Source organism: Pituophis catenifer, unplaced genomic scaffold (genome assembly GCF_029215685.1).
Source record: "Pituophis catenifer annectens isolate HBS135680 unplaced genomic scaffold, rPitCat1.0.hap2 SCAF_6, whole genome shotgun sequence".
NCBI lineage: Eukaryota > Metazoa > Chordata > Lepidosauria > Squamata > Colubridae > Pituophis > Pituophis catenifer.
The window spans coordinates 34,283,991-34,309,588 of NW_027256886.1; the positions used below are offsets into that span (position 1 = coordinate 34,283,991).

The window sequence follows — 25,598 nt, forward strand, 5'->3', positions numbered from 1 at the left end:
GGAGGCGAAACGGAGCTGCCTGGGTGGGCCGTTCGCGGAGGCGGGATCTCAAAAGCCCCGATCTTCGCGGGAGACGCTTGCGCGGGTGGCACGAAACGGTCAGCGGGGCTCGCTGTGGGGGATTTGCAGTCGAGCCATGGTGAAGATCGGCTTCCAGCCGGTTACAGCTGACCTCAAGCCGGAGAAAGAGGCGGCAGCTGCAACGCGCCACGGGGCCCCAGCGAAAGGCCTCGTCCTTTCTCAGGATGCGGTGAGTTGTTACGTAGGTGGCGTTTATCAGATCGGGTTTGCATTTCAGTTAATGAGGATGAATACATGAACGCTCTCAGGGGCCCACGAGATTGTGGTGGTTATTTAAAAAAAAACAAAAACAAAAAAACCTTTAATACATTTACTGAAGTCGCGCTAAGCATAGATGCGTTTCTGGACGATTGGGTAAATCTTTCCGAGGATGGAGCTGTTGCATGGCGCAATATGGTTTTGCGGTGTTTGAGTAAAACAGGTAAGATCGAAGTAGGTCCGGCGGACGCTAGGAGTGAAGAACAGCGCTTTCATCGCAAGCGATTCGAGCCCGGGGTCAGAACAGAAATTCCCTTCATAGAGGGAAAGAGTGGTGGCTCTTTAAAAGTGTTACTGTTGTAGGGCTTGTCTCTGGCTAGGGCAGTGTTTCTCAACCTTGGTAGCTTGAAGATGGGTGGACTTCAACTCCCAGAATCCCCCAGCCAGCGCTGCTGGCTGGGGGATTCTGGGAGTTGAAGTCCACCCATCTTCAAGCTACCAAGGTTGAGAAACACTGGGCTAGGGCGACTGGATCGTGAGTATTTTTTCTCCTTTCCACACGGATGCCAGAAAACCAGAAGTGCCTGCTGTTGGTTTCAGCTACTAACCAAGCAAACCAAATTAAAAATCCCCTACCTTCAACTCTGGCACCACGTGTGCTGATCTGTTTCCATTCCTTCTGCCAGCAGAGTGCCTGGTGGCGCAGCAGACTAATAGCCTGTTATTAACATTCAGCTGCCTGCAATTACTGCAAGTTCGAATCTCCCAGGCTCGAGGTTGACTCAGCCTTCCATCCTTTCTAAGGTAGATAAATTGAGGACCCAGTTTGTGGGGGCAATAAGATGACTTTGTATAAAAATATACAAAAGTATGAAGGCTATTGCTTAACGCATTGTAAGCCGCCCTGAGTCTCCGGAGAAGGGCGGCATATAAATCAAATTAAAAAAAAAAAAGAATGGAAAATGTGCTGCTGTGTGGCTGGGGTATAAGGGACGCTTATGAAGTCAATGTGCATCAAGTTGGACAAGGTTCCACTCCACATCCTCTACAACAGTGTTTCTCAACCGTGGTAGCTTGAAGATGGGTGGACTTCAGCTGGGGGATTCTGGGAGTTGAAGTCCACCCACCTTCAAGCTTCCAAGGTTGAGAAACACTGCTCTACAAATTACGTCTGCGGTGCCACAATTGGCAACCAGGCCCATATACAGTCAGTTGCAACTTTCTGGATTTAGACAACTGTTTCCCAGCCCTAAAGGATCTTTTAACTTCCATACCACAAGCAACTTTTGCTTGAAAGGGGTTTATTAAATCCCTATCTTCCAAACATTTACCCCCTGTTGTTGTACTTCTGAACGTATACATGTGAAATTATTTTAAAGGATCATGCTCAGAGCCTGGTGTCTCAGTGCCAAATTTGTAGGATATGAATTGTTTGGTACTTAAAACAATTACGTTTCATTTAAATAATAAGTCAAATGAAGCTCCAGCAGAAGTTTGGACCGTCTCCCCTCTGTTCTGGTCCAGTCTTCCCCCAACACTCTTTTATTCTGCATGTTTGCGACTCCAATTCCTGTACAGTTTCATGTTGTTTGAATTCATGTGAGTTGCATTTCAGAAGGCACCAAGGTAGAGAAGGTGGTTTTTAGTTATTTCACCTGGTAGAGTGAAAGCCATATCCTTGCCTTGAGTAATGCTATGAGCTTCTAAATGGATTCTCTATTCCTACTCTAGGATTGGATTGGCAAATTTGATATATGTTTCAAATTATTCCTGTTTCTTTGACAAGATGAATGGCTAGTGTTCTTCTTAGAGTCTTGAATATCTCCAGTTATAAAACCAAGGGAAAAAAGCCAAAAATTTCTGGGCAAGCAAGTCTGTTTGTTACCATGGGAACGTTCTCTATCAGGCCTTCTGAGGGATTGTTCTGCTGCTCCTGTGTTCTTTTTTTAAAAATAATCAGAACTTGACTTCATTCTTTGTTGTTTGTGTTGTTATATAATATCTCTACTGTTATCATGTTGGGGACTTATTTTTGTCTTCCACAAATTCCAATAATTGCAGAACATCTCTCTATTTAAGCTGAAATCAAGTTAAGAATATTTCTAGTTCTTGTGATCTGTAATCTAAAATAGCAGAGGTAATTTTTCCATCTTCTGTAATTTGCATGTGACCATGTTGATGGCTTTTTTCAAGCCTTGTGGTTGCCTTGTGCTATGAACTATGGTTGCATTAGTAGGTGAGATTAAAAGATATAACCAGCTCTACTAATCTTATTTTTAAGAGGCACATTATGGCTAGACCATATATGGATGGATTTTTGGTACCCAAAATTACACCTGTGGTATTTAGAGTTATTTCACATTGAGGCAAAATATGTGGTACCACAACCTACACATGGAGAAGGTAACATTTTCTGCTATTTGTTCCCCTGTAGTTGGGAGATGAGTTGTAGGCCTACACTGCTTACACGAGTTCTGCAGAGTTAAAAAGACTTGAAGGAGATTGTCACTGGAGACTAAAAAGGAAGTGAAATTCAATTTAAAAGGTTTATTTTTATAATATTAAGCTTTTTTCTGTTCCCTAAGACTTTTTTTTTTTGCTTTCATTTATATATTTTTTTATTTTATATTTTATATTTGTTTTAATTTGTATACCGCCCTTCTCCAGCAGGACTCAGGGCGGTGAACAGCTAGAATAAAACAGAACATACAAAATTTAAAAACAGTTTAAAAATAATTAAATATTTTTGGCCACAATTTAAAACAACCCAATTAAAATCAATTCAATTTAACCGAAACAGTGGGATCAAGTCAGCCCGGCTAGGTGAAATAAATAAGTTTTCAGGGCCCGACGAAAAGTCCAGAGGTCTGGTATTGTGCGTAACTCTGGGGGGAGGTTGTTCCACAGCCGCCACAGAGAAGTCTCCCCCTGGGGGTCGCCAGCCGACATTGTCTGGCGGACGGCACCCTGAGGAGGCCCTCTCTGTGCGACGTATTGGCCGGTGGGAGGCTATTGGTGGCAGAAGGCGGTCTCGTAGATATGCAAATCTCACTAAATCTCTCAAATATACTCCTGCACATAAGTCTCTCAATCCAGGCAGCATAATTTTCAAATCCATACCTGTAACACATTTTATTATAAAGAGTTTCATATTGCTGTTTTAGTACAATATTCACTGGAAATTGTTCTTATTCATAGAGCTATCTAATCAGAGGTGGGTTTCAGCAGATTCTGACCAGTTCTAGAGAACCGGTACCCGGAAATTTTGAGTAGTTCGGAGAACCGGTAATAAAAATTCTGACTGGCTCCACCTTCATTTATTCTCTGCCTCCCAAATCCCAGCTGATTGGGGGAAAAGGGGATTTTGCAGTAACCTTCCCCTGGATTAGGGAGGGGATGGAGATTTTACAGTATCCTTCCTCTGGAGTGGGGTGGGAATGGAGATTTTACAGTATTCTTCCCCTTCCACACCCACAGAACCAGTAGTAAAAATTTTTGAAACCCACCACTGTACTTAATGGAAATAACTTTAAGTAGAATATTGACACATTAACTGGATTAGCACCACACAAAATTCATATTTTGTTTTTCAACCTGACAGTTGGCTTGACACTGTAGGCCTGTATCACATTAGCAACAAAGATGGTTCTCTCAGGGTTTTCTTCTAGAACTATAGGAAGTACCATCTTTTTAAAGAGAGATGACATGGAGAAGAGATTAAAACCTGTCTAAACTGTATTAATTTAATATGGCCTAGATGTGTTTCATAATCAGGAAAAACTAGTGTATGATGCTCTGAGGAAATTTTGGCTATTTGATATCTTGATATTTATTTTACCACTCTCTTTAATTTCTTTTTCCTGCTTTCTGGAAAGACTGGGCATTGGAGTTATGGCACTCAAGTGTATCTGTATGACCACAGTTTCTCTGATGCTCAATAAGTTCTGTTTTTAATTTATTTTATGTATTTATTTATTTAAAAGTAGCATGCTGCAAAACAAGTGACATCTTCAAGCAAGTATTTCTTTATGCAGTTGTTGTGTATGAAAATGCTCTAGACGCATCCAGTATATAAGTAGCTTTGTTCGAAATGTGCTTATGTGCCTAGAGGAAAAAAAAGTGGTAGGCAGTATTGATTAAAACAATTCTGAAAAAGATCAGAAGCGAGAAGTAATTTCATCTGTTGAAATGTATGATTCCCCCCCTTTCTTTATATTGCAGTGTGTGAATGTGTGTGCATGCACACACACACACACACACACACACACACACACACACACACACATATTAAAATACACACACATATATATATCAGTACATACAAATTAAATATATGATCCATAAACTGCCTACTTTAATTATTTTTGATGGGAGATTAGCTATCAATGAGACATCCTTCTTTGTATTACTTGACTGTAGTTTGCTGTTACAATGTTGAATTAGTATTATCATTGGGTAGGCTGATCTCATGGACATTGGAACACACAGTGATATCATTTGTTTGTTTGAAATTTATGTTCTTCATACCCTTGCACAAATGTGTCTGCAAAGTTAAATTAGAAGAGATGGTTTAAGGAACCAGAATGTGAAATGGCAGTTGATTGTTGTTTGTTTAGGTTACTTAGGAAAATTTCATGTACATTTGTAAACATGCTACATCAATAGAATAAGATAATCTATTAGATTATTCTAATTAAGCCATTCCCTCCAACCTTTTCCAGAAATCCAAATGAAATACCACCATCATAAGGCTGCTTAGCCTTTGCTTTAATACATCTAGTAAAGATTCCTCTAGTAATTAGTTCTGCTGTCAATCTAGTCTTACTCTTAGGAAGTTTTCCTTAACATTTAGTCAATATTTTCCTGCAATTTAAGTCACCTAGAAATGGAGCTCCTTTTTCTTCTTACAGTATCTTCTCCTTCCTACTTATCAGTGCTACAAGTTTATTAAAAACTTATTTTTTAATTCAAGATTCATGTCTGACTGCATGTACCTTAGTTTCCTTTCCAATCAAGAATTCAAGTATTAATGACTTTTCCCAATATTTGTTACTTCCAGTTTCTTGACTTATCATATTTTTTGGACTATAAGATACACTTCTCCCCCCCTCCCCAAAAGTGGGTGGAAATGTCAGTGTGTCTTACAGAGCAAATATTGTGGCAGGGGAGGGCGGTTGGTGCGGTGCTGGTCAGCTGTTCTAGGTGACAGGGATTGCCGTCTCCTACTGCCACCACCTATTGCTTATTGAACGGGCCGCGGTGACAATGAAATGGACACGGTGGTGAACGGGCAGTGGCGAATGGGTTGTGACATTGACGAATGGGCAGCAGCAAACAGGGTGCAGCGAATGGGCCACAGCGATTCCCGCTGCCTAGAACAGCTGATCAGCGGTATTCCAGGAGGCAAATTCAAACACCAATCAGCTGCTTGGCAGCAAAGGTTCCAATGTTCCCTGGTGGTGGTGGCAGTTCAACTCAGTTGACCGGTGGTGGGCGCAGTGGAGCAGAGCCCTGCGAGTCATGTGCTGGGGCCGTGATAATGTGCTGAAGTTGACCAGGCTGTTTGCTGCAAGGACACTAGCCAAATGAATACCGGATGATGCTGAGGGGCAGAGGCAGATTTTTTTTTCTTGTTTTCCTCCTCTAAAGCTAATGTGCGTCTTATAGTCCGAAAAATATGGTAACTATTTCTTAGTATCAAAATAAGTTATCTTATCCTATTGTGTTCCTTCCACTTTCCAAGGAGAAAGTGATCAGCAAGTCATGTCGAGTTAAGCATACAGTATTTCTATCTTTTATTACCTTTTAAGACATTATTTTCCTTCTTAGGAAGCCTGTTGTAAAAGAAAACAGATGTACACAACATGGAAAAAGGAAGCTTGGCATAGAACTATCTTGCTCAGGATATTCCGCATTTACTATGCTGTCCATTAATAAATGACTTGTCCCTTTTATTTAAACAGGAGAAGCAGCCCTTATCTTTGCCACAGCAGAGCTGGCGATCTCTTACTTGCCTCTTCTTTTTGGCCTTGGGATTTTTGTTGTTACTGCTCGTCTTGATCTCAACATCGATGTATATCTACAAATATTTATCTCTCACTCACTCAGTTGCTCACGTGGGCATGGATATGGTATGTATGATTTGGTTCAAACTAATCACACAATTGGAGGATTAACATTTCCACTTTAAAATTTATAAAGTAGTTGCTCCACTGGTCTGCTTCAGATGAGAGACAGATGAGAGACGGAGCCAAGAGCTACACAATAATCTGAGACAACTGAGCTTCCCATTTCAGATAGCCAAAGTAGTTTCAGCATAAGCTTTCCTTTTATATATTTTCTAACCCAATATTTGATAGATTATGTCTCATATATGACAGATTCTTACAAGCATATCATTCCCAGTATAGCCAGAAGAGAAACATTACTAAAATGACATTCTTGTCTTTAGTGATAGCAGATAATATTCTTCTATTAAGGTATATCTCGACAGTATAATTCATATTCATCAGCCATAACTGATCATGAATTTATGCCCTTTAATACCTGCAAAATTGGTTTTCTATCCTCTTTCTGTGAATGGACGTTTGTGATTTCACATTGAGAAAGCCTTTTGCCGTATGTCCACTGAATAATTTCCATAGGGCTTTAGTAAACAGAGACTTGTTTTGATAGTTTCAACCTTTCCCCATTACCTTTCCTGGAGACTCATCCTGGCTTGAGGATTTTCTCTTTCTATAGTTCTATTATGAACACGCTTCGCATGGTAACTGCTCCTTGTACCTGTAAAACATGCTATTCCTGTCCATACCAACTTGCTTTTCACATTCCGTTTACTCTCTTTTTTGACATACATGAGGGTGTAATACTGCTTCACTACTTCACCCCACTCAGCCACTTACCGTATTTTACGGAGTATAAGACGCACTGGAGTATAAGACGCACCTTAGTTTTTGGGGAGGAAAATAAGAAAAAAGCTGATTGGCAGGTGGATCAGCCTCCCAGAATACCCCCAATCAGCTGTTCCCAGAGGTGAATTTTAGCAACAGGTTCCTTAGTTGTGAGCTCTGTACCTTGTTTCTTTTTTGCTTTTTTTCCAACTTCTGAAACACTGTTTCAGAAAAAACTTTTTTTCCTGCCTCTGAAAGCCTCCGAATCAGAGCTTCAGAAAAAAAGCCTCTGAAGCTCTGTTTGGAGCCTTCTTTTCTGAAGCTTCTTTTCTGATGCTTTTTTCAGCCTCTGAAACCTCCGTTTGAGAATCTGGGCAGGGCTACATTCGGAGTATAAGACGCACCCAGTTTTTCACCCTTTTTTGGGGGGGGGAAAAGATGCATCTTATACTCTGAAAAATATGGTAATTTCATTTAATAAGAGAGCAACAAAATGCCTTCCCTATCTTGTCTATTTCTTGCTCAATGGGAAAATATGCTTGAATCTAGCAGTAAAAACAAGCATTCAATGTTACTATATTTGGACCCAAGATGATCCCGTCACTTAAAAAGTATAATTGACCCTTTGAGTAAATACGGTATACAGAATATCAGATGAGGCTTTTGTAATCTGCATGATATGTACAAATGTAATGAATCCCATCAGCATTTTGGAAAAATTGCAGAAAAGCTGCTTTAGGAAGCTGCTCCACTGAGAAGGGATATGGATCTATTTAGACAATTACAACCAATTGCAAGTTGTTATTTACAATCATGTTTACAAGAATTATATGTGGGAATATTTGTTTTTATTCTGCCTTTATTATTTTTATAAGTAACTGAAGGTGGCAAACATAACCAACACAGTTCCTCCTCCTGTTTTCCCCACAACAACAACCCTGTGAGGTAGGTTGGACTGAGAAAGTGACTGATCTAAGGCTGCCAGCTGGTTTTCATGCCTAAGGGCACATTTAGAACTCACAGTCTCGTGGTTTCTATTCTGATGCCTTAACTAAAAGATTAAACTGAATTCTGAATAAAAGATAGAAAAAACTGCTTTTAACAAGCAGCAAAAACAAAACAAAACAAAAAACTGGTAGAAAAAGAATTAAGACTGCTTTTTTGTGACAAAAACTCCACTCGTGTGTTAGAGTTACCAGATTTAGACTGCAAATATATGTACATTCAGCAATGAGTTAAACGTTATCTCATTGTACCATCTTGTGGTTTTTTTTTAAATCTTAGAAATGATGGATTATTCTCTGGAAGTTTACTGGAGCAGGTTTTGGAACATGCTCCAGTAAAGGGAGATTTATTTGGAGGAAATACATTACAGAGCTAGGAAAAGCCTAGTACCTAGCTAACTGCATCCCACCAGGTAGTATACTCAGAAGTATGAACCAGGGTAGATAGACAGAAAGAAGTGATCTCAGATTAGCAATTTCATAGATACAAAGAAGACAGAATGATAGACCAAACAGGACATAAGATCAATACTTGGTTACAAATTTCTTACACTGTCCCACTGGTCAGTAGGAAAGAAATATCACTTAGTTTTAAGTCTGTTTCATATTCTGTAATCCAAAATTAATTTGTATATTTAAAAAGTTTAAAAATGAGGTAATAACAGTCAATTATGCTTGAGAACTTTTTATTAAACTATTGTAGCAAAGGACGGAGTATTACAATTATGAAGAAGGAGGTTTGGAGTGTGACTACTTTGAATTCGATGATTCATCTGAAATCAGGACAGTGTATGAGGATGTGAAGATTTACCTTGGAGAGGATTATGAGGAGATCAGCATCCCAAGGCCCAATGTTGGGCATCCTGCAGACATTATCCATGATTTTCAGCAGGTAAGAAATTAGGCTGCACATGCTTTGAAAGAATGTCTAAGACAGAAATAAAGAAAGATATAGAAAATACTTTTTTGGAAGTTATTTCTTTCAGCACATTTTCCAGGAATTCATATCATATATAATACTCTTCTTTCAATATATTTTCATAACAAATTTCAGAGATAACTGGGCAAAACCAACCAGAGATTTTATTGTTGAGTGGGAACTGAATGTGTCTCACCATCTGACATCTAACATTCTAAACCAGATGACATTGACATCTAACATTCTAAACCGCATGCAGCCCTGGACAGCTAGTAATGCAACCTGGCAAGATCATAATAAACTTTTAACATTATTATGTGATTTATGCATATTAACTATATTATATATTTTATATGTGACCCAAGACAATTCCTCTTTGCTCAATGCAGTTTAGGCAAGGCAAAAGGTTGGACATCCATATTCTAAACCACATAGTACATGGGATTACCTTTTGAGATTTGATAGTCTGGTGATTCACGTTGGCCATCAGTGGATCACATTGCCTTTCTGAGGTGATGTATCTGAAATGTAGTTCAGTAATAATATGAAATAATCATTTTGGAGACCCTAGTACCAATTCTAAGCATTTTAAAGAACCTGATGGGCTAGGCATATAATGGGTTGGAATGCCATGATATCAAACTTATTTTCCTTTGATGATCTTACAGTTTTATAAGACATGGAGAAACAAACAAAATTGATCCAGATCCTGCTTCTTTCATTGGGAGGTAGTGTGGTTTTAATATGGGCATATATTCACTGATAATAGCCATGGCATCACTCATCAGTGGAATCTTTCAAACTGACTGGTCAGAATAGGAATGCTCAATGAATAAGGCATCTCAAACATAATGGTTTCTCTGTTACAAAATTCTTTACTTACCCTATAAAATGCAAAGTTCTATGTAACTTCCAAATAAAAGATATCCAGGTATCTTTACATCAATCACACATGTCCACAGACTGCTGCTTCCAATCTTCCTTATTAACAAGAATGTGAAAATGTAATTTTGTAATCCTGTAATTCATCTGTAATTCTAAGACTTAAATACTTAATATGCCCATATTTCTGAGAACCATATCAGAGATGTGGAAATGTTTAGGAGGGTGATAATCTTGCCAGATCATTAATCAAAAAATTACCTGTAGTTTTATTGATTCCCTAAACTTGTGTCTGAACTGCCTTATTCATTCTCCTCAGCCATAATTCGTACAGTTGAATTTGTGTTCATCATGCAAGGTGTATGGATTTAAATGTATAATAATTACTGTTGCAGCTTTCCCCATAACTCTTTTAACAGTGTGTCAAATAGCTTGCTAGCATATTTTAGGATCTCCTTTGTCTTCATTTAGAAAATACAGTATGTTTCATTCCCTCCTGATAAGATAATTGTTTAGCCAGCACATCAGCCACCTCAATAGTTTTATTAAGAAGTGTACTAATAATGAAAATCGATGGAGTCATATATATTATTCTTGGTGTACATTAGCTTGACATTTGCATCTTTGTAGGGACTACTGGGATAGAGTAGGGTACCTAGTCTCCCACTGGTGAAAAGAAGTATATCATTGTGAGTTTGTGAAACCTGAGTTTCTTAGTTTTTATATATCCCCTGTTCGATATCTCCCATCACAAGTATATAATGGGATGGTACTGTAAAGAGAACAATGTACCTTAATAACCTTTTTTTGATTTTATTTAATTTTTGGCCTCAATTGGATATGTGCTACTAGAAATTTTGATCAGTTTAGTCTCATTTATAGCCTTTTAGTGTGTGTGTGCGCTTTTGTGGGGGTTTGTGTTCCTATACTGTTCTGGCTCTTGACAGTTGCCTGGAATTGGAAAGCAGCTTCCTATGAAAAGGGTATAAAAGGTTAAATCATATGATTCTAGTACCCTTTTCTCTTGAGTGTCAAAGTGACTGACATTGGTTTGTCTCCTAATTCAAGATTTGCAACAATAAACTTGTGAAGGTGGGCTGTGTGTGGATATCTTCATGTCAGCATTGATTCTTGGTAACTGCCTAGACTAGTTCCTACAGTTTTCTTAGTAGAATTTTTTGGAAGTGGTTTGCCTTCCTTGGGCTGAGAGAGAATAACTGGACCAAGGTCACCTAGCTAGCTTTGTGCCTAAATCAGAACTTGAACTCGTGGTCTCTGGGTGTCTACTCCTGATGCCTTAATTTGTCCTGAGACAATACATCACCCAGTGAGCACTGAGATTAAGTGGGGACGTGAAACGTTATATTTTCAGTCCAATTCAAGCAGTCACCTTTACCAAATCCCAGATTCTTCTGTGAGGGTTCTTGAATCTGTTTTGAGCGCATTCAACCTGTTTTTAACCTGATTTTATTTGGTGCAATTTCAGGGATTCACAGCTTATTATGATTGGGTAGTAAATAAATGCTACATTGGAGAGCTAAATGCTACTATTGTTATGCCACTTAAGCATTTCTGGGAGTTAACACTTAATATAAAGGTCAGTAAATAATCCTTTTTATTCTATATTTGATTACAGCTATATTCTATAACCATTGCACCCTCCCTTGGAACTGATAATGCTTTCACTTGTGGTTCCAATAATAGTAACCAGCTTTGAAAAGCTGTAGTAGGTTGATGGAACCCTGATATTTGACTTAAAAGAAAGTAGGACTCCCAGTCTCTGTAGTATTTAGGTTTTGACTTTTGAATGAATGTTATGAATTGAGAAATTATTGTAGAGCATCGATAAATTATCATCAGAAAAATACAAAATAGTGATCATTTTGTAGCACTAATACCATTGTTACTTCAGCGTATAGGTTGAGATGAGAAAAATGACTTATTGTTGCTTGAAGTGATATTCTGAAGCATGGATCAAAAATTCCTGAACAGTGAAAATAATAGTTTTGGACTTGTTGAAGAGATGTTTCTTTCCAGATGTTAAAACAAGCAATTTGTCAGTGAATTGTAAATTTTTGGATTGCAGAAAGGGGAATATTTGCCACAAACCAACATGATCCAGGAAGAGAGGATGGTGACACAACATGCCACTGACCCAGATCTGTTTGGCTCCTATATTCATAAACTCTGCCAAGGGAAAGAAACCTTCAGATTGGGCCATAGGATAGCAAGAGGACGTAAGGGGAACATCATTTTATTTCTTTTGCTGAATTTTATATTGTGATTCTTTAATGGACTGTAACTTTACAGCAGTTATTATTTTTCAATTCAACATGTGATATTGGCAAAAGAATATACTGGTAGAGTGAAGCTATTTTTAAAATAGTATCTCCAGTAACTCTAAATTAATGTTTTTGCATATATGATATTAATACCTCATTAATGAATTGTTGTATATATGATAATTGGCTCATCCACACAACTTCCTTGCCCTGGCTTGAAGGTACCTTATTTAAAACTTGCTGAATATCTATCCTCATAGTTGTACCTCCATCTAATAGCATCCCAGGGTTGAACAAGGTTGAAGCCAATCCAAGATACACCATCTTGAAAGCAATGTTTCCTTTTGGAAATTAGAAAAAAATCTCCCATTCAGGCATTCTAAGAGATCAGTGACCTGATGAGCTCCACTTGGCCCTCTACAAGACCACACCATCCAAACGAGCTTCTAACTCTGCTGGCCGGTTATTTAGTGATAGTAGATATTTTCCCCCAACTCCAGGCACTTGGTGAATTAGTGTTTGTATTTTGTTGTATGCACCATCTAGAGTTACCTCAGTAAGATGGGCAGCTGTCTATATTGTTTAAATAAAGCCAGCTATAAATTGCAAATGTTCAGAGATTAAGGAAAAAGAAATTTGTTCTTCACTGACAGTTTAAAATTTAGTGTTTAAAAAAACAAACATTTCAAACGTTTGTCTAGATGCTGTTTCTGTAATAAATTGTTATATTTTGATAGTATTTTTGGATCAGAGCACCTTATTCTATGTAAATCACTTAAGGTGAGAAAACAGCTTTTGAGAGTTGGGTTTATTAATACATGACAATGCCAGTAATGTTTGTGTCCCTTTCTGTGATTTGTATTGTTTTTGTGCTCTTATTTCTACGTACTTTAATTTAGAAATTAAATGGTTGCATTTTTTTTGTGGTGTGTCTTTAAAGATCCAAGAAACTTAATTTGACTTTCTTTTCTGGTTCTTTTTTCCAGATATCTATCAACGAGCTACTGAGAAGTGTCATCACATCCGCCATTTTGCAAATACTTTTGTGGTTGACACAGCAATTTGCCAGTCATTGTGAGAACTGCCACTCAGATTTTTTCTATTCTGGGCTTTGCTTCTTTTTTTTTGTAAAAAAAAATTCTAAGAAAAAAAATATGCCTACCATAATCCATTACTAAATTGTTACGTCACTGGTGTTTGATACTGGATCAATATTTTATATATTAATCCTCATTAATTTTTTGTAGACTGATAATAAAACATAATATAGTAATATAGCCTTTTCAGAGTACATGATGTTCTTTAAGTCTAGAGTTGGGAGCAGGAAGATAAAGAAAAAAACACAAGAAAAACTGGAATAGAAAACTTCGACATAGATTGTTTTTGTGTCTTTTGGCCCTTTTCAGACAATATTGTATGAGCTATTTCTTTGTAAAGACATCCGCTGAGTATAAAAAAAATGCAAGAGCATAATATTAATAAAAAGTTTTTTCTAACTTAATATTTAAACCTTGCTTTGATACTATTTTCTACTAATTTGATCTCAAGTTAAAACTTTTAAGAACTCAAACTTTTCTTAAACCAGTAATTTTCTTTGGTCATTAATCTTAATAAATTGTGGAAAACCCAAACCATGATAATGCTATATTTTGTTTTATTTTATTTTTTTAAAATCTGGAGTAGATTTTAAGTCAAAACATCACTACTGTGGGATAGCCATCTCCAACCTGCTTGGGAGCTTTTCAAATTGAAGTGCCTTTTGAAGGATGGACATCTGGTTGGGAAAAGCTGCTCTGGAATGAAAGAAAACATTTAATGCTGTGTCTATTTTATCTACAAAAAAATGTGAATAAAATAGTTTACTAAATTATTCTGTTTTTCTGGAGGACTTTTTTATTTTGAAGTTTTTATAGAAACAAATGTCGGAATGTTTTTCAATTTTCCTAGTTGTGTGCTTGTTATCAGCCTCAAATTATATTTTTGGGTGTACTATTTAAAGACCTAGTTCTCTTGAGTTTATAACCCTGCAAAAGGTGAAAGGAAAGAGGAAAAGAATGGCTAGCAGGAAACTGGATGGATTCAATCTCAGCAGTAATGAGTGCAGTTATATAAAAAAAAGGCTCAAATTGGCTCAGATCATCTTGGAGATTTATTTGGTGGGTAAGAGATGAGACTTGAGGGCACATAATTGTGGTAATTGAGGGTTTTTTTTCATTCTTTAGTAGTCTTATTTTTTTTTAGTTTGAATATTCAGCTATTGCCACATAAAGCACTGAACTTGAGGTCATGAAAGATAAACAGTGTAAATTAAAACATACAGTACTGTGCTATAGCCTTAACAGGAAAAGCACATTAATAATATAAAGGATTTATATATAGTATCACATTTTCCAAATGACACAATACAGCTATGCTATTGAAAGAAATGCAAAACTGACTTGTCATGACAACCCTTGCAGACCAATGTTGTGGAATGGGCAGGCATGTTACTTGGAAAAACAATTGCGATAAGAGTTTCAAAAATCATATCAGGAATATATAGCTAATAGGATTCTGAGACTAAAGGGAGGAAAAGATTCAGTGAAATATAACCTATTTTGAATCTCTAAAGCTTTGCCTGTTGATCAGGGATTCCAGAGAATTAGAAAAATTCCATAACCTAAAAGAATGTGAAAACCCTACCCTATTACACCAAATTTAATTTCATCTACAAATTTGATAAGCATGTCTCAAGTTTCCAATTTAATGAGGAACTAATGACAATTTGTTGAGAACAAATGTAATTAAACCAGCTATATATTTATTTAATTGTTCAGTCCCTCCAGTTTCCAGTAGTTTAAAGATCGTCTACCAAACCTTAAATGTATAAAATATGCAGATTAAAAAGATGAATGCTATCACTGATAACTTTATGTGGCAATATTCCAGAAATATATTTGCTTGACAAAGGCCTCACTGCATAAACAGAAACATTACTTCAGTCCTGGAAAAGTGATATTATGAACTCTACTGACCCTCCCTGATTCACTTGGTTATTTGGAGGTGGGGAGAGCAATCAGACTAGCAAGAATATATAGCACACTTCATTAAGTTCAGCTGTAGTCTTCCTGAGCCTTTTATTGCTTTAGTATACTTAAAAGGTTGACATTTTCTATTCCAAATCATCACCTCAAATGAAAGCAGGACAAGATCTGAGTTTTCAAAAATAATTTAAGTGATAAGAGATAATGCAATCAAGGTTTTTGCATCTGAAGGGCTAGGACAGAAATAATACAATTCCTTGATTTGAAAATAAAGGCCAATGAACTGAATAGGCTTCTCAATAAATGTCAAACTATGTTACTGTAATTTAAGATAATCACATGCACATTACTTTTTTACACCATGCAACTGATCAAGCCCATCCATCTCATTTTCATAATTCAATTAAGTAGATATCACTTAATGCTATTCTATTTTCAAGCCTTTACTAGCTAGTGATAGAAAAGTTTGAAATCTGATATAGCGGAGTTTATCATAAAATTTGTTACTGCAGCACCTAAACCTAGCTGATAAACTAAGCTGTTTATCAGCTAGCAGAATGTAAGAACCAAAATGTTTTTTAATGTAAATCAAGTTTGTGCTAGTATCTTAGGATCAATATGCTTAGTTGATTATGTAAAATATTCATCCATTTCATTTCCATACTAAAGATCAGTAAAGCTGCAATACTATCTTCATTTTATAATCTCCCAAACTATTTTATTTCCAGCCAGTTCTAAAAATTCAATACATAAAAGTGAAGATGAAACCAGAGTAGACAAAATCCACTGATAAAATTGCAACAAGATTTTCTTATTCACATTACTTTAATTAACATAAAATTCCATATACATAATCAATGACATCCCCAGTATCATTTTTATTATGTACATACATTCTAAGATGCAATAACTTTAAGGACTATTTCAGAATACTTTATAAGTTTTTAAAAGATCCTGTAAGAATGAAAGGGAGAAATAAAGAATGGATAAATATGTTTCTGAGACAGTTTTACAGAAAACTTTTATTTTATGCTTTGCTCAAAGTTTATAGAAACTGTTTCAAGGGATGATTTTAAAGCTATTTTAAATAATAGCTATTAAACTTCTTAGAACACTTAAATGTTTATTTGGAACTGAACAAGTGAACCTGAAAGTACAAAATATTGAAATATATATCATAGTTTAATATTCTTCTCCTTCTTCAGCTTCAGCTTCCACAGAATCAACACCAACTTCTTCATAATCTTTTTCAAGTGCAGCGAGATCCTCTCGGGCTTCAGAAAATTCTCCTTCTTCCATTCCTTCCCCTACATACCAATGCACGAAGGCTCTCTTAGCATACATTAAATCAAATTTATGATCAAGGCGAGCCCAAGCTTCTGCAATTGCAGTAGTGTTACTCAGCATACATACAGCACGTTGCACCTTAGCCAAATCTCCTCCTGGTACCACAGTGGGTGGCTGATAATTGATGCCTACCTAAAAGAAGGCAAAAAATTCATTACATTTCCCTCAATAGTGCAAGGAATTTTCAAATCCGAACTTTTTCTCTCCCTGCCTTTCCTCCTCCCCAAGAATTTTGTGAATAAAAGCATAATGGGAAACAAAAAATTAGACATGAATCTTTGAATCAGAATGGGAGCTGGAGACAGAGAATGTATTCACATATACCTCATAAAGAAAAAGAAAACCCCTAATCTATGCAAATTGCCTCACTTTTATCATGAGATACATAATAAATGGAATTAATAAATGGAATTTATACATAATTTATATATAATAAATGGAATTAAGGTTTAATTCTCTTAAATATACTAAAGCTCTAATAAGCAGACTAGCTTTCATTTAGAATAGATTATTTATTTATCCTGTATGATTGTACCAGCCTAATAACTGAAAAAAGGCAATTTGGTGTGTAGCACTTATTTATTGAATTTATTGGCCACCCATCTCATAATGAAATGACTCTTCATGTAAGGATATGATTTACTTCACCGAAAGCCAGCTGGATGATTTTGGTTAGTCACTCTCTCACATGTTTGCCACCTCCAGTTATTTTAAAAATCATAAAAGAATTTAAAAAGTCGACTCAAGTATCATAGGAAACTCTAAATTTGGCACCACAAACATTAATAAAATAAATGCTGATCAACATTTTCAGAATTGCGAAATATATCATCTGATCTGGGCAAGAAAAATATTACTGCTGTATTCACATCTGCCACAAAATCCCTCCATTTGGAAACAGTTATCAGGTAAATGCAATCTTATTCATATATTATTAGATTATATTTTTATCCTGCTTTTATTACTTTTATATTAGGAAGTTTCCACCCAAATCATTGGAATTCACTAAGATTTACCCCATGTTTATTTACATTCGACAATATAGTACCTTGAATCCAGTTGGACACCAATCCACAAACTGAATTGTGCGTTTTGTCTTGATTGTTGCAATAGCTGCATTGACATCTTTTGGCACTACATCACCTCTGTATAGCATGCAACATGCCATATATTTACCATGCCGAGGATCACATTTTACCATCTGATTAGCTGGCTCAAAACAAGCATTAGTAATTTCAGCCACTGACAACTGCTCATGGTATGCCTTTTCAGCTGAAATGACAGGAGCATACGTTGCCAAGGGGAAATGGATTCGTGGGTAAGGAACAAGATTTGTTTGAAATTCTGTCAAATCTACATTCAGAGCACCATCAAAACGTAGTGAAGCTGTGATAGAAGATACAATTTGACCAATGAGACGATTGAGGTTGGTGTAAGTAGGACGTTCAATGTCAAGATTGCGTCGACATATATCATAAATAGCTTCATTATCCACCATGAATGCACAGTCAGAATGTTCCAATGTGGTATGTGTGGTAAGGATAGAATTGTAAGGCTCCACCACAGCAGTAGATACTTGTGGAGCTGGGTATATTGCAAATTCCAGTTTGGATTTTTTCCCATAGTCAACTGAGAGCCTTTCCATTAGCAAAGATGCAAATCCAGAGCCAGTACCTCCACCAAAACTATGGAAAATAAGGAAACCCTGTAGACCAGTACACAGATCAGCCTACAAAGACAACCCCCAAAACCCAATAAAAAGTGAGGTCATTGAACAGAATACTTAATTTCAACAGTATAAATTTAACATGCAGATATTATTTTGCTACTATATTCAATTAAAATATTTGCAATACCCTTCAGTCAATTAAAATTAAATTTAAAAAGTCAGTATAGTATACATAGTTCTAAAAATGCATTCCTTACTTAAATAGATCAAATATTTTTTAAACATGGTACTTTTGAATAAAAAACTAGAATTTGTATGACTTTAAAATGGTAAATTTTAAAATTTCAGTTTTATTTGCAAGTATTTTCTAATTCACATCTTATAATGACTCACCAATTTTCGAATGCGATCCAGGACTAGATCCACAATCTCTTTTCCTATGGTATAATGGCCTCTAGCATAATTGTTAGCAGCATCTTCTTTTCCAGTAATGAGTTGCTCAGGATGAAATAACTGTCTGTAAGTACCTGTACGCACCTCATCTTTGAAGATTAAAAAAAACCCCCAAAACTTTGATTAATTCTAATTCAAAATCCATTGTTTTATTATTTCTAATAATATTCCACAAACTCAGAAATAATGTATTTAATAGAATAACAGAGTTGGAAGGGATTCAGCTGTTCTAATTATTGTTAAGCATATGTATTATGTTTTTACATTATCCAAAAACATTACAAACTTGAGAATACTTCAGATACTTATGAGATCAATTCTGGCTAATATTTCTGAACAAAAGATAGGATTTCTTTTTGCAGGAATTAAAATAAACCATAGACAGACAGAGGACTCTCAGCATGAAAAGATGTGTTAGTTCACTTCTGATGACTATATGGCTACATCAAGGTGTTTTTTCTTGTTAAGAAAAGAACTGTTATAAAACAGTAAACTGTGTACTTCTATCCTATTATTCTTACGAGAGGATAAATGAAATAACAATTGGATTTCATTTCATAATGTGTAAAGGCAATCTTAACTTAGTGGGGGATTATTTTACAATTGCTTTCATCAAAATTCAAGTTTATGTAGGAAAAAACCCTACTTTTATCACTTCTAAATAATGAAAACAAATATTTTATAAATGTAAATTATTTCTGATCATCCACATGTTGATCCCACATTTCCAAGCCCTTATACATACCAACAACAGTTGGCTCAAGGTCCACAAAAACAGCTCTAGGTACATGCTTGCCAGCACCGGTTTCACTAAAAAATGTGTTAAAGGAATCATCTCCACCTCCTATGGTTTTGTCACTGGGCATCTGACCATCTGGCTGAATTCCATGTTCAAGACAATACAATTCCCAACAAGCATTACCAATCTGAACTCCAGCTTGTCCAACGTGGATAGAGATACATTCACGCTATTAAAAAAAAATTGTATTTTTTTAAAAAAGGCATGATTAATGCTTATTTTTGAAAGTATATGCCTAATAATGAAGCACCACAAAAATGTATATTGACCCAGTTCTGTATTTTGATAATGTACCCATTTGATTTCTAATGTCTATTTTAAAATATGCACTATTTTAATGATCAATTGCCCTTAGGACACCCAAGTTAAAAAGAAAAGGTCTTTGAAAACTGTTTAATAATGCTAAAGAGTACGCTTTCTCTACAGCCCACTTACACTGTACCTACTATGCGATTTTATAAAATCTCTTTTGTCTCAACTTTAATTATGCTATACCTCATACTTCAACCCCTCCCATGTCTCACTCTTCGCCACTACTTCACACTGGACTCTTTATTATTCAGCTCTTTTACCGGCCTTTTGTAATGCCAAATCAATGGACTCTAAATCTATGCAACAGATCTCTCTCTCGTTTCTTGTTGGTTCACAGTTCTTCAGCACCAAGACTATTATATTCTCCCCCCACCCTCCATCCCCTTTTCCGCTTCGCACCGTGGCAAATTCTAAGCGGAGGGCCTTTCAGCCCTCGTGCCTAGCCAAATACAAGACAATACAGCGCGAGGCAACCCATGTCCTCGACCGAATCACGCCTTTCTGAGGCATGAAGACTCGACTGAGGCTAAGCTCGCGCGGGAAAACTCGCATGAGGCGACAAACATTCCTCCACGAGCATATCATTCTCGTACCCTACGCTCGCGATTCCCTCATAGCATTACTACGCCAAGAGGCTTAAAGAGCTGCCGTGTCCCAGCTCCCCACTGAACAAAGCCCAGCCACCTAAGTCCCACTTCCCACCATGGTGCCTCACGAAGATGACGAGGTTCAATGCTTTCCCTCGAAGGTTCGACGTTCAACTCCCGTTTGAAGGTGGCCTCAACTGTCGACCGTTAGAGCAACGGTTTCCGACCGCGAACTCCCTACTCTCCATTGGTGGAGGGTGTTCAGGTCCTGGAAGCTGATTGGTTGAACAAGGTGGGTTTTTTTTTTTTTAGTCTGGGATGAACCTCTGGTGATGAAGAATCGGAGATCGGTGGAATTTTGAGCGGGAAATGGGTTCTCCGCTGAAGGATAGATTGGCGTCTGTTAGGATCGAGATTTCATGAATTCTCCTGCCGCAAGCCTCAATTAAAAAAATAAATAAAGTGGAATTCCTTGCGGTGTGATTCTTGCTACTTTCTGAGATATTATTTCATTGTTATATTTTTCACAGTTTCCTGAGACCCGGAATTCACATGTTGTAGTTAGTGAGAGGCTACTTCTGTCTGTAGCCTCAACACTAAAATAAATATTGTAGATAGGTAACTGAATGAATGAATGACAGAGAAAGACAGAGATGATAGATAGATAGATAGATAGATAGATAGGCAGGCAATAGACAGATAATGGCATGTTAAAAGAGAAATAGAAGTATTTTTTCCTGAATAACATTCAGTCAAATATCCGAAAGGTGCTTTTTCAAGTATATGGTGAATTTCTGTAGAAAATCAGTAAATATGACTATATTTGTTATTCTTTAAGGTTATTGTTGATATGTGTGTTTTTGTATGTAACAATGCATTATATATTCCAATCAGAATAGAATTGGGTCTTTGCATTTAAAATGTTTTAATACTTTAAATGTTTAAATGCCATTGCTTTTCAATCTTGGAAGTTTGTCTACACTAACCACTAACACCTGAAAAGAAAATAATTAACTCCATTTGTTTATGGTTATAAGTCACTGTTTGGAAACTTCATGTTGTCATTCTCAGCCAATCAACATTTTACAATTATCTTTTAAATTACTTTTTATTTATTTACTTAGATTTACTTTTACTTGTGGCCCAACTGACAAAATGTGTTGGATTCATGTATCATATTTTTGGAACCCATAAATTATGCAATGCTGTTAAACACAAGGCAGAATTGTACATTATAAAATGAAAAAATGAATAATTTTCACTGAAAATAAATATAGCTCAGGTGTAAACTGTAAATTGCATAAAGAAATAACTTCATTGTTTAAGAAACAGTAATGATATAAGCAGAAATTCTCATTCCTTCACTATACTAGGCTTTTGTTTTGGGAGGATGTGGATAACGTTACTCCTACATGTCATTTCAACATTTTATGTATTTTTATGAAGAATTTGTTAAACATTGAAGATAAGAAAAATGAAATAATTTTTAAAAAAACAATGTAAAAAAATCCACAAAAATTATTTGGTAATAACATAATTTTAAAGAAAAAATATACTTTTAAATATACATATTCAAATTTTTTGCCCAGGAAAATATTTTACGGAGGAACAATCTCTTAGGAATTAGTCTAGAATTAGACTAATTAAACATTAAATTAAATTTAAAAAGGGTGATCACTGAATAGTGTTTTAGTGGATGATCTCAGTGGTATCTTTTAACTCTGTTTATAAGAAATGTGAATAAAACCTTCATTCATTGAAGGTTTTTTCCAGGTTTTTTTTATTTTTTATTTTTATGACTTATTTTAGAAGCTACACAATACGTTCCTTTTTGAATATACTGTCATGTATCGAATTTTCTGATTTTTATTGCTCTGGGCTTTATGCTTAATCTGAAGACAAAGACAGCTCCTACTGGCCAGTAGGTAATATTACATATATGTTATTTCCTATATTTTTAAATACTACTGTTTCTAATAAAGATGTGAATATGACTGTTACCAGAAAAAATAAATTAAAGAGTAGAATGAATTACAAAATATTCTTGACTTGTTTTTCAACTAAGTTAAAAACATTTGTTTTTATAGTAATTACCATCGAAAATAGTTGAGTACCAACAATGTAGAAAAATGTTGATCAATATAATATTAATTTAAAAGGTGGTTGTATTATGGTCCATTTTTATGAAATGTTAAAAAAAAGTTAAATGGAATTTTGTTTGATAAACAGTTTCAAATTGATTCACTAAGATCAGATCTAAAATATTTGTCCCATGTTTTCCAAAGAACCTGATCTATATTATATAGGCATTTATATAATATTACAATTCAGCTGAAATTTGTGTTCACACTCATATATGGATGTATCCATATCTTTAGCAGATTTTGTTTAGAATATATACATATTTCTTTCAAAGTTATAAAGCTCTGCGAGAAAAGACAATTGAAATGCTATCAATCTGTACTAAAAGGTAACAAGATGGTGTAGCATAAAATATGTACCAGTATGTATATATACACATATCCACATACACACATACCACTGCATTAAAAAATGCAAGTCAATGTACAAATTAACAAGACACTATACTAATTCCACCCATAAAGTGACAAAGGTTTTGCCTTAACAATAAATTTGCTTAAGATCTTGTAAGTAAGAATAAAAATATGGTGCGTGCAAAGTGAGAAATGTCAGAAAACAAGTTCTTGAAGAGACTATGGGGTAGTTAGTCAAAATGGTTACATTGACCACCAGGAGGCAGTACATGACTGGTTTTATCTTAAGTAGGAACTGTCATACATAAGTCAGAATTTATTCTAGGTTCAAACCCTAAAAAAATGGATTACAAAATGATACTAAGCAGAAACTCACATTTTTGGGATTTATGATGTGAGTAGACAATGTCCTAGAAAAAGAGATGTTGCTTAGGATGATTGAGGAAACTAGAAGAAAGGGAAGACTACAAATAAACAGGATGGACAAAATCAAGAATGGACTTAAATGTCTCTCGAAAAGCTACAAAGTCAACTTGTAACTGACATTTGTTCATGCACGGATTAGGAACTGAACCCAAATAGAAGGTATCTAAGTGATCAAAGGATGATAGAAGTGTCAGAGACCAGAAATTGTTTCTATCTTTTAAAAAAATATCCAAAGTACATTACATCCATCGAATGCCACCCAGCACCCATTTAAAGCTACCTGGACTCTTCTCGGGAAGAGGAGATGAAGTCCCATCGGCAGGACGATGCGAATACGAATAAAAATTGACATTTTAAATGTTTATTGTCTAGAACAATTTTTGATAGGCCATAAAAAGGAAGCTAAATACATATAAATCTCACATGCCTACTGGTCCTTTAAAATTCAGGCACAAATTTGTCGCTCATAAAAATTTGATCTCTGAATTTGATAGAGAGACTAACTTTTCAACAGCCTTCCAACAGCATGAATCACAAGTTCATCAGGCAAAGCAAATGTGTTTATCAAGAGAGGTGGGTATGTGTGTTGGAGTCAGAGAGGGTACAGAATGGGGTAAAAAACACATGCTATATACATTTGGTATATGTGATGCATCAAAAAGCAACAAATCAAACAATAAGAGACATTAATTAGATGTGACAATGAAACAGCAACATTTCCAGGAAGTAATCTGCATTTCAAATTAATTTCCTAAAACTTATAATGTATACTGCCATACATATGGGAACATGTTGTCTTCATTTGAATACATTAATGGAGAAGGCTGAGCTGTACTTTATTAAGACCACGAAGAGAATTCCAATCAAAACTTTTAGGAGGAAGATGATCCCAGAGAGATCTGAAGGTATCAGAATTGTTTGTTGAGTCATGGCCTTCCTAAATAATTTCAGTACCTTGATTTTCAGGTGCTTGATTCTGAGTCTTTCGTAGTATAGAAGCCTCCTGAAATTCCTGGCTTACAAAGTAATAACAAAATGCATCCAAGCAGCAGTTGGTGTTAGCAAGAATAACAGCAACATTTAGAAACAGATTATGTTTAAGATTAGCATCAGTAGCATTTTTGAAATCTATGAATTTAATGAAATATGTAACATGAAGTGGTAAAAAGCAGGTGATGAATGTGGTCATATTTGCCAGAATTATGTTGATTGCTTTCTGAATGACCTTTTTTTCACGAAGATGGATCTTTTTCTTCCTTGTGAGTTTTTTAATTATTTGAATAGAACAGAAACTCAAGATAATTAAAGGTATAAAAAATCCCCATATTACCACGGCAAAAGAAGACACTGATGGTATTCTGTAAATTGTTTGAAAGCAAAGGTTGTCCTCTTCATTATTTATATACATGAATACAAGTACAATACTTATAATTATGATCCAAAGAAGACCACAGACAAGCGCTGACTTTAAAGGAGACCTGATATTCTTTGCTTGGAGAGGATATCTTATGGCGATGTATCTATCAAGTGCGATGATGGTAATAAGGAAGATGCTCATGTATCGATTGATAAAATATGCACTCTCCAAAACCATGCATAATTTATTCGTGTATATACTGGTGTGTATTTTATATTTATATATAAAGTTAGAAACTAGCTTGAAAGGCAAAGTGAAGAGAAATAGACAGTCTGTTATGGCTAAATTGGTCATATATACTCTGGTTTCAGTCCATTGGATCAATTTGCAACAGAATACCCTTAAAGCAAACACATTTAGGATAACTCCAATAAAGAATACTGGTACATAAATGATTGCTTCAGCAAGAAGAATGCTTGTTTCACTAGTATCATTGCTGAGGTTCATTTTTGGGGAATCATTACTGTACAGTACATGCTGTAAAAGAAATTTTAAAAATGATTATTTTTGTAACATTTCCATTATTTATTTATTGCATAATTAATATATGTATAAAATTAACATTAAGCATTATGTTTTATACTTATGTATAATTTTGAATTGTGTAAAGTACACCTATATTAATCCTTGCAATAATCTTAGAAAGTTAGTATAATTATTCTCATAAAACAGATGAGAACTAATTGGAAAGGAATTGTTCAAGGCCTCCATTAAACTAGAGACTTGCTCCTATTGGCCCCCAAATATTCTTAACCAATTGTAAATACACCTGAACAACTCTGTCTGTCTCTCTCTCTCCCCCCCCTCCCTTTTC

The 25,598-nt window shown here is 35.7% G+C and overlaps 3 protein-coding genes across 3 annotated transcripts; 1 reads left to right on the forward strand and 2 right to left on the reverse strand.

Annotated features, from left to right (window-relative positions):
- The first annotated feature begins 63 nt into the window (after nt 1-63).
- On the forward strand, nt 64-14,126 carry LOC139318089 (integral membrane protein 2C-like). Its single transcript, XM_070945351.1, has 6 exons — nt 64-250; nt 6,243-6,410; nt 8,877-9,065; nt 11,461-11,571; nt 12,061-12,211; nt 13,243-14,126. Exons 1-6 carry the CDS (start codon nt 137-139, stop codon nt 13,332-13,334), a joined length of 825 nt encoding a protein of 274 aa, XP_070801452.1. The 5' UTR covers nt 64-136; the 3' UTR covers nt 13,335-14,126.
- Nucleotides 14,127-16,461: 2,335 nt separating this feature from the next.
- Nucleotides 16,462-19,705, reverse strand: LOC139317778 (tubulin alpha-3 chain). Its single transcript, XM_070944832.1, has 4 exons — nt 19,494-19,705; nt 18,689-18,837; nt 17,675-18,355; nt 16,462-16,758 (listed from the first exon to the last, which is right to left on the reverse strand). Exons 1-4 carry the CDS (start codon nt 19,612-19,614, stop codon nt 16,462-16,464), a joined length of 1,248 nt encoding a protein of 415 aa, XP_070800933.1. The 5' UTR covers nt 19,615-19,705.
- Nucleotides 19,706-24,043: 4,338 nt separating this feature from the next.
- Nucleotides 24,044-25,231, reverse strand: GPR35 (G protein-coupled receptor 35). The gene has a single exon (XM_070946128.1). The coding sequence runs from the start codon at nt 25,229-25,231 to the stop codon at nt 24,305-24,307; it is 927 nt and encodes a 308-aa protein (XP_070802229.1). The 3' UTR covers nt 24,044-24,304.
- Nucleotides 25,232-25,598: the final 367 nt, after the last annotated feature.

Bases quoted from the DNA above. Each gene is read 5' to 3' on its own strand.
- LOC139317778 (XM_070944832.1), bottom strand. From the start codon at position 19,614: ATGCCCAGTGACAAAACCATAGGAGGTGGAGATGATTCCTTTAACACA. The intron at 18,838-19,493 runs GTATGTATAAGG...TAATCTTCAAAG, and splicing joins CCTTGAGCCAACTGTTGTTG to ATGAGGTGCGTACAGGTACT. The intron at 16,759-17,674 runs GTACTATATTGT...GCCTTCTTTTAG, and splicing joins GGTGTCCAACTGGATTCAAG to GTAGGCATCAATTATCAGCC.
- LOC139318089 (XM_070945351.1), top strand. From the start codon at position 137: ATGGTGAAGATCGGCTTCCAGCCGGTTACAGCTGACCTCAAGCCGGAG. The intron at 6,411-8,876 runs GTATGTATGATT...AAACTATTGTAG, and splicing joins CTCACGTGGGCATGGATATG to CAAAGGACGGAGTATTACAA. The intron at 12,212-13,242 runs GTAAGGGGAACA...TCTTTTTTCCAG, and splicing joins CCATAGGATAGCAAGAGGAC to ATATCTATCAACGAGCTACT.
- GPR35 (XM_070946128.1), bottom strand. From the start codon at position 25,231: ATGAACCTCAGCAATGATACTAGTGAAACAAGCATTCTTCTTGCTGAA.